Source organism: Ochotona curzoniae, unplaced genomic scaffold (assembly GCF_017591425.1).
Source record: "Ochotona curzoniae isolate NIBS_2020 unplaced genomic scaffold, NIBS_Ocur_1.0 contig_2210, whole genome shotgun sequence".
NCBI lineage: Eukaryota > Metazoa > Chordata > Mammalia > Lagomorpha > Ochotonidae > Ochotona > Ochotona curzoniae.
Window position 1 is genome coordinate 27,361,292 of NW_024465369.1, and position 15,235 is coordinate 27,376,526.

General features: G+C 38.4%; 1 protein-coding gene across 1 annotated transcript in view; it reads right to left on the minus strand.

The window, feature by feature from the left end:
- The window catches only part of COBLL1 (cordon-bleu WH2 repeat protein like 1), a 133,935-nt gene that overhangs the window by 48,132 nt on the left and 70,568 nt on the right, over positions 1–15,235 (minus strand). The window contains exons 3-4 of the mRNA XM_040971998.1: positions 11,421–11,609; positions 82–283 (exon numbers count right to left, since the gene is read on the minus strand). Of these exons, the coding sequence (XP_040827932.1) occupies positions 82–283; positions 11,421–11,609 (391 nt within the window). The remainder of the gene's footprint in view (positions 1–81; positions 284–11,420; positions 11,610–15,235) is intronic.

A 15,235-nucleotide genomic window follows, 5' to 3' on the forward strand; every position in this document is an offset into this window, starting at 1 on the left:
TTTACTATGAGTTATAGATAAATGAAAAACAAACTTAATATTTCAGCCATAAGACTCCAAAATCTGCAGTGAATCTCTTACCTCTGGTATTATAGGTGTAGGTTTCTTCTTATCCAAAACTTTTGGCTTTAAAACCACCTTTTCTGCCTCCAACATTCCTATCGGTGTGTTTGGCTTAAATTTAATGGGATTCTTTTCAGCTGACAGCAGATCAATTGTGTAACTTGATGGATTTAAGTGATACTGTGCACAGAGGAATATCAACAAGTCCATCATAGGCTTACTGTAAAACAAGAAGAATGCTTATTATAAAAGTACACAAATCAATTTTGTAAGATGTGAACGTTAGCATTTTCAGGTACTCAGTTCAACAGGCATTCCTTCAACATACTGTTTGCAACTGAGGCAGTGCTTCACTTAGAACCAGTTATATCTCAAAGTTCTAGGAAAATGCAGCATTTGGAAAGACAATGATTTTCTTTTTGGCTTTACAGAGCAGACGGCAAATATCTACATGAGCAAGCCCACACAAGCCGTAAGACTGAAGTAGAAGTTTTCAATCCATTCAAAAAAAAAAAAAAACCATTTAATGTTTCCCAGCCTAATAACCTCAATGCAAAGTCTGACAGCATACCTATTCCTATAGGATCTCTCCTTAGATGGACCAGACCAAGCATGAGCAGACAGTGACCTATAGGTCATTTTTTTTGTAAAGAAGGTTTTGTGGAAAGACAGTCATGCCCATTTGTTGTCCAATTCCAGGCAGCTTTTATGTTATAATATCACAGTGCAATAGATATGAGTTAGACTGTATGATTCATGCAGCCTACTATTGTTACCTCTGAGCCCTTGGCAGAATAAGTCCTTGAGTTCTTGTGACAGACAATTAAAAAAAAGTAACCACAAAAAGGCCTCAAATGATTTCAAGTAGTGATTGTTCAATAATTAATACAGGGACAATCTGTATATAAATTTGCATACCTAACTTGAGATTCAGAAAAATTGCCCAATTTTTTGCTTCCCTTTCCAACAAACTCCAATTCTAGATACAGATTGTTTTTAATTCACACTATTAAGAACAATGTCTTCATTATCCACCTGAAGAAAGTAACCGAGAAAACATTTATTATCACATACTTCCTCAAATGTTTAGTGGTCTTGTTAGTTCATACTCAAGAACAGGACATTGAAAAACCATTATTCCCACGGGTGAAGTGTGGGATTAAGGACTTGGTGTAACCACATGCTCATATTCTCCCTCACCTCCTCATCCACCAATGAAATGCAAGTATCAGCAAAAAAATGATTCTCTAATTTTTACCTTGATACTGGCTTACAGGCCATTTTCTACTCATTATATCTTTCGTTTTGATACCTCAAATGTACTCTTCCTAAGTACAGTTGCCAAGTCTGACACCTTTCTTACTCAGTTTTTCCAGAAAAATAATCTCCTGTACAAGTTAGAGGAATTGGTTGTCTGACACTGTGGTCTTAAGAAATAGCACATTAGGCCCAGCGGCATGGCCTAGCGGCTAAAGTCCTCGCCTTGAACGCACTGGGATCCCATATGGGCGCTGGTTCTAATCCCGGCAGCTCCACTTCCCATCCAGCTCCCTGCCTGTGGCCTGGGAAAGCGGTCGAGGACGGCCCAAAGCTTTGGGACCCTGCACCCATGCGGGAAACCCGGAAGAAGTTCCTATATCCTGGCTTCGGATAGGCATAGCATGGGCCGTTACAGCTCACTTGGGGAGTGAATCATCAGACAGAAGATCTTCCTCTCTGTCTCTCCGCTCTGTATATCTGCCTTTCCAATAAATAAATAAATCTTTTTAAAAAAAAAGAAATAGCACATTATATAGATTTTCACACCAGTCTCCTACCTCTCCCTTATTTTCGGTAGTTGTGATCTATTCCATTCTTTATAGGATCAAGAAATGTTTTCCTATGCTCCCTTACTTCCCTTCTCCTTCTCACATAGCTATAACTTCACTTCTTTATGTACAAAGAAAAACAAACAAACAAACAAACCAAGGATGCTCAGTCTTTCAAGAGACTCTTCTCTGGAATTGCTTTCATTCTTCAAAATACATACTGCAATGTCTTTATTAGTTTCATGGAAGCACATTTTGGGGGCAATATCTATTTGATGGCAGCCCTTTGGAGGTACATATTCCAGTTCTGGATTTAGAAATGATAATCTATTTGATAGTAAATAAAGAAGGATTAACATCACAAATGGAGTTAAAGTGGAAGAAGAGAGAACTTTCATTGCCAACAACATGGAGAGTCGTTGTTTACCATCTGTGAATGGACAGAGCATGCTTCTTCCTTCTCTAACTGTCAACTAATAATTGTGAAACATTAAAACTTTACTTGAAATATCTCTTCTTAAATGTAAAGGTCTTTTAAATCTCTGCCAGAAATATACAGTAAACTAATAAAGAAGAAACAGTAATTCTGATTTCTTCTTATTGCCATTTTATGTCACATTTTTAACCTGTGAAGCACAAATATATGAACATATTTGTAAAAACTGAAGTTCCATGATGAAAAGGTTTTTAAAAAATTGAACTCTATATCACCTTTAGATATTCCTTACTTGTATTTCTATGTGTGATGCATTAATTTTCTAATTTAATCATTGCTGAGAATATTAAAATAAATTTTCTTATTTATAACCTTTACACATTGCGCCAGGTTTCAAAAGGTATGTGGCGAATGGCAACTGCATTGCACAGAACATTTCTGGCACTTGGGGTCAGCAAGTGTGACACACAGGTCAGTAGCATTAGAGAAATGTGTTGGAAACAGTTTCTCAAGCCCCAGGTCACAGCTCAGGACTTTGCAGCGACTCTGGGCCTGGGGCATAGCACTTCAGCCCATTCCAATGCAAGCTACAGTTCGCAAAACACTGTTCCAGAGAGAATAAGATAGAGAAACAAATATATAGAATACCCGAGAGTGGAAAACGTTATGATAAAGAAAATAAGGAAAAGTGGCCAAGTAATGTTTTAACTGAAAGATGACATTAGAAGAGAGAATTGAAAGGAACAGGATATCAGGGCAATTGCATTTGTCAACTTAGCCAGGAATGCAAAAGCCTGAGGTAGGAATAAGCTGTACCTGCTTTAGAAAAATCAGAACCAGTCTGCTAGGGTGAAAATAGCCACGAACGAAGAGACAGTGATAACCCTGTAGCATTTAAAGACCTTTTGGTGAAGATCTGAGACATTATGGAGCTAACAAGTCACTGAAGAGTTCCATGCAGTAATATGGATTTGCAAAGAATGATACTCTAACTGCTAGAATTCAGAGCAGCCTGGGGGAATAGTTACAAGGCTACTGCAAAGATGTAGGAGGGTGGTAGCTTTATCTTAGACTAGTCAGAGTGCAGACAGAATTTATAGGGGGCTGATAGAATTGAAGCCAATGCAGAAAGAAGGAACCAGAGACAAAAGGCAGCATCAGTCAGCAGAAACAGGCCAGAGTTTTCAGGGAGACTGCTTAGTGGCAGGGCTCTGCCAAAGGGAGCCAGAGGCCCCAAATACCCATGTAAGCAGTTTGCCATATGAAAGCTTACTTGTCTTTCTTGGTGACTGGGAAACCATTACTAAGGCAATGGAAGTTTTGGGAGCAGTTAAGTCAAAAAGATACTTGTAGGGCCCAGCGCGGTGGTGCAGAGGTTAAGGTCCTCACCTTGCACGCCCGGGATCCCATATGGGCGCCGGTTCTATCCCCGGCAGCCCTGCTTCCCTTCCAGCTCCCTGCCTGTGGGCCGGGAAAGCAGTCAAGGACGGCCCAAAGCTTTGGGAACCTGCACCCGCGTGGGAGACCCAGAAGAGGCTCTTGGCTTTGGATCGGCATAGCATTGGCCATTGCGCTCACTTGGGGAGTGAATCATCAGACAGAAGATCTTCCTCTCTGTCTCTCCTCTCTGTATATCCGCCTTTCCAATAAAAAAATAATAAAAATAAATCTTTAAAAAAAAAAGATACTTGTGAAGGCATTTTCAAATTGCAGACTAAGAATTTAAGATAAAATGATCAGAGCCATTGGAGTGGGCGGTGTGGGGTGCTATTAATAGAAAAATATTGGAGCATTTACAATAAAATCACAAAGATCAAATTTTTCACATCAAGAGGAATAGGAATTCAGGTCAACCTTCCTTAGGTTTTAAGGAGCAGAGACCTGAGGCAGAGATGTGAAGTATCTGGGTTCACATCTTAGCGATTTTATTTGTAGGATTTAATACAATGTCAGGCATATCACAAAGTCAGAGGAATGATGGATGTGACGGAACCTGTGATTGTTTTACATAATTCTGCTTGAACAAACAAACAGTCAGGGTCAGCGCTGTGGTATAAAGGATTAAATTTCTGCCTAGAGCACCAGCATCCCCTGTGGGCTCCAGTTGAAGTCCCAGCTGTCAAACTCCTAGTCCAGTTCTCTGCTTATATGCCAGGGAAATCAGTGGAGGATGGCCCAGGTGTTTGGACCACTCCACTGAGGATGGAGTTCCAGGCTCCCGCCTTCAGCTTGGCCCAGACCTGGTTGTTGCAGCCATTAGGGTGGTGAACAAGCAGATGGAGGATAACTCTCTCTGTGGTCTATCCCTCTCTCTTCGTAACTCTGTCATACAAATTATAAATTATATTACATTAATTATAAAATTATATTAATTATAAAATGAGAAAGAAAAAAAATCATTCAATACTGCATAGAGTGCTTAACCCATGAGAGAATACAGTGGTTTCAAGGAGATCAATATGTTTTAAATAAAGTTATACTGTAGAAGTTCTGTTTTTGCTTTTTCTAAAATAATAATGATAATAATACAAACTTCACTGTGTCAAAAGCCATGCTGTCTTCACACACAGCTTGGACGTGGGTGTCAAGGAGGGCTATCTTGCAAACACGGCCTCAGACAAATAAAATGTTGAACTGATTCCTCATCACTTGAGAGTGAGCTCGAGAAGAGGTGACATGGATTACCAGCAAGTGTAACATGATAAAAACGAGGCACTAAGATTTAAGCAGATTCGGTACTCAGTGGTACTGCTGTGGGTATGAACTTGCCACAAGGTGCATCCACAGAAAAAAAACCATTTCTTCAATAAAGTTGCTTAGAATCCTCTACCAGGCTGCCAAACCTTTGCCAGGGACATCAATTATGAGATAATGCACCTGACAGCATTTGGTGAGCAGGATCTGTTATTGGCATTGTCTGGGGAGAGCGGTCTTTGTATCCTCAAGCAGAACGCCCATGTTTGGTTCTTCTGAAACCTTAGCAAAATGTGAGACCTGGAAAAGCACTAGGTGAACCCAATCAGCATCATTTAATTCAAAAACTTTTGGTCTTCTGCTGTATCTTACAAAATACCTGATATTTGGGTTTATTATGTTACCTAATTGAGTATTCTTTGTCACAATATTATGGATTTTTCTTTAATGGTTTCCAGAAGACAGTTTTGTTTCACTCTATAAAAATTCTTCTTTGAAGCTGGGGTTACGGCATAGTAGTTAAAGCCACCCACTGTTGCAGCGCCAGCATGCCATATGGGTGCCGGTTCATGCCCAGCTGCTCTACTTCCCATCCAGCCTCTCCTAGGGACCTAGAATAAGCAGTGGGAAGCATCCCTAGTACCCCTGCCCTTGTCATCATGTAGGCGACCCAGAAGAAACTCCTGGTTCCTTGCTTCAGCCAGGTCTATCCTCGGGCCTTTGTGACCATGTGGAGAGTGAAGAGTGAACCACCAGCTGGAATATATCTCTCAGTCTCTTTCCTTCTAACTCTGTCAAATAAATAAATCTTAAAAAAATTCATCAAAACTGAGCATCAAACTGTTAAGATGAATTAATTGTTTCTTTACTTTATAAATGCACTCAAACAACCCAATGGAGTTTCTCAATATAGAATCTAGAAAGTAGTATTCTCAACCATTACAAATGCTTACTCATTTCATGCTAATCCACCTGAGTCAGTAGCAAGTTCAGGAATGAAGCAATCTGCAAACCATGCATATGTTTAAGAAATGAAGTGCATCATATATATAAAAACAAATCTAATCTCAAGTGAGGAATTGTTATTGGGCCATGCACCAAAAACATGCTGAAGAAAGTAATACCTAGAGTTAGGATTTGAAGAATTAATCACAGATCAGATGGCTATTGAAATTAGAAGTTCATATATCAAATGTTAAACAGATATCACTAAGATTAAAAGAAAATTGTTTTTGAAAGTCACTACTATAAATTGAACTCAATCTGTCATTATTCTTGCATATATATTTAGAGCTAATTACAAATATTTACCTTCCTAAAAATGCCTGCGATTTAAGTGTAAACCTATAAACCACACACATCCCTTGTACAAACAAATACTTAAATACTCCAAAAAGAAAATCTCACTGCAACCAAGGCAAACTAAAAATGGACAAAAGATACTATTCCATGGACAGCAAAGTCAGAAATGTTTGACTGAAAGAATTTGGTAACAAGACACTGAGCCACATCATAGATCTGTGAGCCCCTACACATGCACAGGAATAAATGCTGAGATACCACAGTGCTGGTAGAACATGTCCGCCTAATAATGACAGTGTATGTAAACTTTTTATCTATCTTTTCTAACTTTATAAAATAATTATTGCACTGTAATAATAAAACTTTAAAACAATACTGAAAAGGGTCATTATTATGTTATACATGTGGAAAACAGTGGTCCCCTAGGAGCAAGTGTCAGGGAGACACCCGTGGGTACTTTCACCACTGTCCTTAGCGGAGTGCCGGCAGTGCACACAGGAAGTCTTGCTACCTAGCTTGGGGGTGTTGGGGATGACAGGGCAGTGCTAGAGCCTTGAGCTCCTTTTTCCAGGTCCAGCAACTAAAGATTCAAGCAGTGTTCTTAGGTTAGCTTATAGAAAAGGCATCATGTGAAAAGTCATGCATCAATTCCAAAAATGTTTATGAAAACGCTTAATACCTAATTCAATTTTCTCTGAACTTTTAAAATCCCTAAACGTGAAGGTTTAATTTTTTTCTAAGTAGCCACTGCTGAATGAAAATCTCAACCAAAACTTATACTGTGCTATGTAACTTTAGTGATACTTATTTTTTTTTTTAAGATTTGTTTATTTTTATTGGAAAGGCAGATTTACAACGAGAAGGATAGACAGAGAGATGGATCTTTCCTGGAGCTGAGTGGATCTGAAGCCAAGAGATTCTTCCCAGTCTCCCACAAAGGTGTAGGGTTTCAAGGCTTTGGGCCATCCCCTACTGGTTTCCTAGGCCACAAGCAGGGTTTTGTTGAAGGGGAGCAGCCAAGACATGAACCGGTGCCCACATAAAATTCTGTGCTTGAAGTGGGAGGATTTTAGCTAACTGAGCCATTGCACCAGGCCAAATGTTTATTAATAATAAACTGTTCTATAAATGTGCTGACAATCTTCATCATTCAAGAAGTCAAAGTATGAAGTGAATTTAAGAAATTCTGGCCTTACCCTTCGAACAAAATAACCCATATTAATCTAGTACTGTCCTTTTCTGCCATTTTTCCAATAGGTGGCGCTGTACTCCATGTAAAAGGGACTAGAGTTCTGAGGCCGACCCATCCATCAGGTGCCAGTACAACATGGGAGTGATCTCCACATACCCTCTAGAAGCGGGTGCTGCAGGACAGCAAAATCAAGCCACATATCATGTGCAATCTGTCCCTCAGTCATTTCTAGTTGGGACTTGAAGCTTGATGTTCTATGGTTCATATTCACAATATCCTCAAATTTGCCGAATGTAAATTGCTGGGCCTGGCACGGTAGCCTAGTTCCTAAAGTTCTCGCCTTGTATGCGCCCATATGGGTGCCAGTTCACGTCTCAGCTGCTCCACATCCCATCCTGCTCCCTGTTGGTGGCCAAGGAAAGCAACAGAGGATGGCCCAAGTCCTTGAGTCCCTGAATCCATGTGGGAGACCCAGAGGAAGCTCCTGGCTCTGGCTTTAGATCAGCTCAGCTCTGGCTATTGCGGCCACTTGGAGAGTGAATCAGCAAATGGAAGACGTGTCTCTCCTTTCTGCAAATCTGCCTTTCCACTAAAAAAATTTAAAAAATGGATATTTAGAAAAAAAAGTAAATTGCTGTTTTAGTTTAAAGATGTAAAAAGAGAAATGTCCTCCTATATTATAAATCACACTGACTCCTTCCTATAACATGTTAGCCAAGAATGTTCTGGTAGCCTTACAAAGAGGCTTAATGTCAATCTTTTACTAAATATTCCAGACTGACTCTCACATCAAAGAATACCTCAAAGATAAAAAAGAGGAAAAGGGAAATCACACACAATGACTGATAACTATGTTTGGAGCAGACATTGCCGTCGAAGACAAGGGCTTCTAAGATTATACCAGTGTCCCCACACATATTTCCTTGTTGTATATCATCTGACAGGCTATACACCCATTTTCAATAAAAATGAATAACAAGAACCAATTACTTGGTTGTGTAAGCGTGGCACTATTCAGGGTGGGCTGGCTGGCAACAGCCTCTGGTATCATCAAAATGCTTTAATGTTCCTGGACAGCAGGACACGGAGATGTCTTGCCTGGTAAAAAAAATTGCAGTTGACTCCACACTGGGTATATATGCACACACGCACATCTATGTATGTATACGTATGATCTTGCACATATCTCTAACATGTTAAATATAAGTGCAATACTGGAATTCTTCCTTCCTGCAAGTCAGTCATCCCTGACATCAGGGCAGACAGAATGTTCCCTTGCACCTGCCCTCAGTGTGCACACAGATCACAGAAGCAAGCAGCAGGGGCAGCTTTCAGTCATTACAAAGGCAGTGTCACTGAGCTCTGACACCAAACGTTCTTGAGCTAGCACAGCGCCACCTAGTCAGGATGAGAAGTGTTTGCCTTCCGTCTAAGCAAAAAGGCTGCTGCCACTTCCAACTTCGTTGTGCTCCCTAAATCTGAGAAAGCTCTTTGAAAAAAATCAAATCACAAACAAGCTTATTATTCTGAAGATAAAGTTGTATACTCACAGTTCCATAAATGGAACGTTCTGGACATAAATGTGCAGGAGATAGCTGGGAAAGCAGGGGATGCTTTGAAAATTCTCCCCGAGAAAATATCCTGGAGAAGGCTATTTCTAAAATGCTAAACAAAGTATTTAGATTTTCTAAGTAGGACAATGTGTTGATACTTTAAAATAACATATATTAAGACAAAGAGAATGGGCTTAAAAAGCATATTAGAATTGCTTTAGGGTGTATGATTTATCTAAGAAATCTTCAAATTCTAAGTTTATGTAAAATTACATTTTCTAGTCCTCTAAAAAGTCTTTGATCACTCAAACTGCCTCTTTCTTTCATAGTCACATCATCATTTAGATTTCATCTTTGTCATTGAATCTTCACAACAAACAATGTGTTTCAAACCAGAACTTTGGGCCCGGCAGTGTGGCCTAGAGGCTAAAGTCCTCGCCTTGAATGCACCGGGATCCCATATGGGCACTGGTTCTAATCCCAGCAGCTCCACATCCCATCCAGCTCCCTGCTTGTGGCCTGGGAAAGCAGTCAAGGATGGCCCAAAGCCTTGGGACCCTGCACCCATGTGGGAGACAAGGAGGAAGTTCCTGGCTCCTGGCTCCGGATCGGCACAGCACCGGCCGTTGCAGCTCACTTGGGGAGTGAATCATTGGACGGAAGATCTTCCTCTCTGTCTCTCCTCTCTGTATATCTGACTTAATAATAAAAATAAACAAATCTTAACAAAAACAAAAACAGAAAAAAGCAAAAACAGAGCTTTTTTTGTATTTGAATGTTTGCTTTATGTTGTTACATTTTTGAGTGGAAACAACAGACAAGCAATAGCCATAACACTCAAGATAATCCTAACTACAGTCGTAAAATATCCTAAAATCACATTCCTAAAATATCCCAAATCACATTCCTTAGATTATCTAAATCACATTCTTAAAATATCCCAGAATCATACGCCTAAGATATTCAAGTTCATATTATTATTATCATCAGAAACACTTACTACAAAAAAAAAAATACAGAAGGACATTTGGCCTAAGAGTTAAGCAGTAGCTTGAGATGTCTTGGTTCCTAGCGCAGAGCCTAGATTTCAATGTCACTGTGGCTGTAAAAATTGTAGTTGACTCCACACTGGGTATATATGCACACACTTCAGCTTCCAGCTTCCTGTTAACGCGCACCTGGGAGGCAGCATGGAGATCTGGATTGAACTGCAGGCTCAGTGCAGTCACAGTACCATGGGCACTTCTCCCTGCCTCTCAAATAACAAAATTTATCTGACTACCATAAAGTCCCTAAACCAAGTCTCTACTAAACACACTCAAATGAAGTTCTATTCTTAAGAAAATTTTTCAGCCCTAAAGAAAAATTTTAAAAGCAATCAGAACCTGAATTATTTCATATTCCCCAAAGCTGAACTATTTTGTCTTCACCTATTTTCACTAATCTATGAAGATAGTCATAATTTTGAATATAAATCTTGAAAATAAGGTTATCTTACATGAGTTTTCTAGACAAAACCACACTGTAAGAAAGCAACACCCTTACTTACTCTTATTTTCTGCATATACACTTGTACACACACACACACACACACACACACACACACATATACTCTATATATTAAGGTTAAAATAACATTTCTCCACAGCACATAAGGATCAGAAACAAGCAAACAAAGGCAGATAGGAGAACAAGATCAAGAAAACAAATCATGTAACTTTCCGCTTCAGAATGAAATGGAAAGTTACACTTGGCTTTGCTCCATTTTTCCAACTTTTATGCAGGTACTTAAAACTGTCTCATATATCACATCTTTACACCTTGCTGGGCTACAGTCTGATCTTACATTTCCATGTAGTTTATCCACATTTTAAGTAAACTAAACAATGAGGTTTTTAGATTAATTCTACTAATTTTTACAAACAGATATATCTCTTTCAATATATAAGAGTATATCATATTTTGGGTAGTGACACCTTCTTAAAACTCAAATTCACAGAGTTGAAAGTAGGACACGTCACAAGGAAAAGGAAACACTGCTGGGTTTGTAAGCTTACTAAATCAGTATCACTCTGAGCATTCCTCTAAGAAAGCCTATTTAAAAAAAAATATATATATATATAGAATAACCAGTCATGAAATAGTTTCAAATTTTAACTCTCTTCACTAGCATGGTGGCACTGAAAGCACCAGATTCACAACACTGATGGAAAAGCTTTCATTCCTTTTCAGCAGTTAAAAAAAAAAACAGATAAGTAACTGAAAGATGAAGTATTTTCTCTAAGAAAAAATATAAAGGGCTATGTCACAGAGATTAGCAGTGGTGCAAAAAGAAAGGGAAGTTGCAGGATTTCAGTCCCTCCAAGGCATACCTGCCATGAACAGTAGCAGATTTGATAACATCCCCAGGAAGAACCACCGAGAGTTCAATGTCTCGGTCTATCATGTTTTCTTTCTGTTCCATGATGAAAGAAGCCGACTCTACAGAATCCTCAGCTGAAGAGACTTCGACATTTTTAGTGTCAGTTGGTGGGAGTGGTGCCTTTGCTTTCGGTCTTCTCCTGAAACGGGAATAAGAAAGTAAATATATACATATTACCATATGCATAGGCAATTTTCTAACATGACTTAATTCCATAAAAATGTGTAATATATTAAGAAGAATTTGTCACATTCAGGCAAATTTGTCACATTTTCTTTGATAAATTACAAAAATCTTTAAAGTCTTAGGATGAAATTAATATCTTGCTCTCACAAATGGCTCTTGCTTCTAGCTCCTTCATTTTATTTCCAATCTAGTATATTCTGACTTTCCACCCAGACAATTCCCACCTCTCATAGAGAATTCCCACACTCAGAGAATTTCTTCTGTTTTTCCCCGCTTGTCACCAACTTTATCTCTTTCCCTTTATTTATGACTCTGCAGGAATGCTATAGATGGCATTCCTAATATACCTGGTAATGAATCATGAACTGTTTGATTATTTGATAAACTACATATCCGTTTCAAAGAAAAGCTATCTAAATGGCTATTCTGATAAATAATTTTCAGTATCACTAAAATAATCCCTTAGCTAATTGATGGTAAAAATAGTAGACATCCTGAAAAAATCGTATCACTGCAGGGTAGGAAAAGTTGGGTTATCCTGAAACACATGTGACAAAGAAAACCTCTACAATCAGAGCAGATATTCAACAGTCAAACCGTAAAACAAGCGACATTATATCATTGCTTACATAAATTAGGGCTTCGTTTCCTAAAATTGTCTTAATATAGAATTAAATTCATTTTTGTGCGATAATTATGGCATAATTTCACACATTAAAACAATCCATTTTGAAAATATCAAAAACTTATTTTAAAATTCTGTTAGCATTCTTCTCTTAGTTCCACTGGCCTTTTTAAAATCATTTTTGTGATTTGCATGGCACTTCAAAATTATGCTCCTTGCAATCATTACTTCCATTACTAAGATTATCCTTGCCCTTAAAAACAGATTTTAAAGAGAATAAAGGGAATTCCAAAAAAACAACAGAATTTAAATCAAATCTCTCGTCTTGATTTCAAATAAAAACTTTAAATACTATGTGAGATATATTTAAATTATTAATAAGCTTCTTAAATCCAATGGGATCTCATTTGCTTGCTACACTGAACACAATTTGATGTGTTCTTATAGATTCTGAGAAGTACTATACAAAAATACAGTTTCAGTATTAACACATGCAAACATGAATTATAAGTCTTACAATAATAACCTTTGAAAGTATTCTAGTCTAAAGACCACAAAATCATTCCACAGGCAGCCTGTTTCAGCACACACAGAGGGCTATGTAACACTCAGTTCACAGCAGTAACCACCGAAGAGGCACCTTGTAAAACCTTCAATGTCTGAATGGCCCTTAAAATTCTCACTTCAAATGTAAAGTGATGATTATATTTCCCAAACAATTTCTCAGTTTCTCTGTCTGGGTGTAACAACTAAAATTTGTTCCAAGGTGGACACAACATTGAATAAACTTCGTTCCCTTTCCTTGAAAATGCCTAATTTCAAGTAGGCTGTGAATATCAAAGTAGCCTCAAAAGAAAGGCAACAATGAAAACACAAGGAATTACATGAGCCCTGATAGGTATTTTTCTGGCTGGATCACCAATGACTTTCAGGGATCCAAATCCAATAGACCATTACCTGCTTCATTCCCTCGCCTCGGTCAACCCCCAAACCATCTCTGCTGGGATTTCTCCTCTCTGAACTTCTGGATTTACTTTTTCCTTCTTTCTTCACTGCTAAATTCAGTTTATAATCCTCTCATTACCTTTGGAAGTTGGAAAATCCTGGGGACCATTCTCTGCCCTCTTTCCAAATCAGCACCTTAGGGAATTTCTCCAAACCACATATTTTTAAACATTCTCTGTCAGCTCCTCTCTCATTCACAATTCCAACCCTCATCTGTTTATTGAACTCTCACATTTATATTTAGTAATTTCAGTCATCTCCATTTGAATGCCCCACAGATAGCTCAAGACTTAGACTGCCAAAATTGTTGATTCTCCTCTGGATGCCCCATTGTCATTTTCACCCTCAAGTTTCTCCACTTATCCTTAAGTGAAAATTCTAGCTAAAATCCTGAACATATTTTTGATTATTCTTAATCCATACCCCCTACTTACAATCTATTACAAAGATGCATAGGCTATGTCTGAAATATATCCTGAATCTGTATACTTTTTGCCAGTCCTTCTACTATCACCATTTTCATTAAATCATCATCTCTTACTTGGACTGTTTCAAGGGTCTTCTGATTATTCCATTTCTCCTCCTGTACGTTAAAGCTGTTCCTATTTTGTAGTAGCCAGAACTTAAAATATGCAAGTCATATCTAGTGCCTGATCCTTCACTAATTAGAAATGCATTGATTGATAGTGAAACCCAAATTTTGTTCCTTGACTTGCCTCTCAATAGCCTTAAGAAGAGCCAGGTAAATCCTGATATTTGCATAAAAATGCAGGTGCCAGATGTGTCCATACCAGGCCCAACCACACCAACAGATGTTACATCTCCTGGTGGGATTGTATTGAGCAGTAAAAGGCCCAGGAATAACTTGCCTGCCGCTGTGTTACCTTATTTCTATACAAGCCACTTCATTTTTTCTGGACCTCTACTTGCTCATTTCCAAATTAAGAACTACATAAAGCCACATCCCTTCACCTCTATCATATAGAGATCTGCAGAATGAATTTGGAGATCTAGCATGGTCAAAAAATCATCAGTACTGGAATCAGGGCCTGCCGGCTGAGGAAGTCTACAAACACTGGCTGAAAGAGTGACAAGGACAGGATGCCCATTCCCAGGGAGCTTTGCCCATTTGCAGAACACTTCTGGTCCTGGTCAGGAAAGGATCTCCTATGAGGCTCATAGCAAATGAAAGCCTGGAAAATGAGTTCCATTTCCAAAGTGACTTTCTGTTGGCACACACACTAGGAAAAAATTAACAGAGTGACAAACACAGGAAATGTTAAGACACTTCTGGCTTTGGTCTCCCACACTCAATCTTTTATGTGTTAACACCTAGAATAGCCTTGACAGTGAGGCATTCTCCACTTCAGAGTTGCTGCCCAATACGACAGAGCTCCAGAACCCACAGTCATCACACCTCATTTTTCTGCCATCTTAAATCTTTCTGTCCTGGACATATATATACACAATGTAAATATATTCATTTTGTACACTGATATATATCCATATAGTCATTAATACCTTTATATCTATATGTACATATATCCATCACACATATGTAATTAGACTTCCTTGTGTCTTTATTTCCCTTTCATTTTGCAGACCAACTTGTAAAACTTTGCTGTTCAAAATGGTAGTCACTGAACACTTGAACAAATGAATATTTGAAAATGACTAATGTGACTGACAAACTACATTTTTAGCTTTTTAAATTTCAATTTAAGAATTGAGCCTTGATTCAGTTACTGGAAAATGTTTCAGTACCGTTGGAACAACCTGAGTATGTAAATCTGTTTTTCAACTATGAATTTTATGGCATCTAAGTACAGATCAGATATTTCTAAGAAAAACACGACATTTGAACTGAAATGGTCTATAAGAGATTTAATATAAAATATTAAACACATATTAATAATTCTGTATATTTTACTAATACTTTACATGCCAGG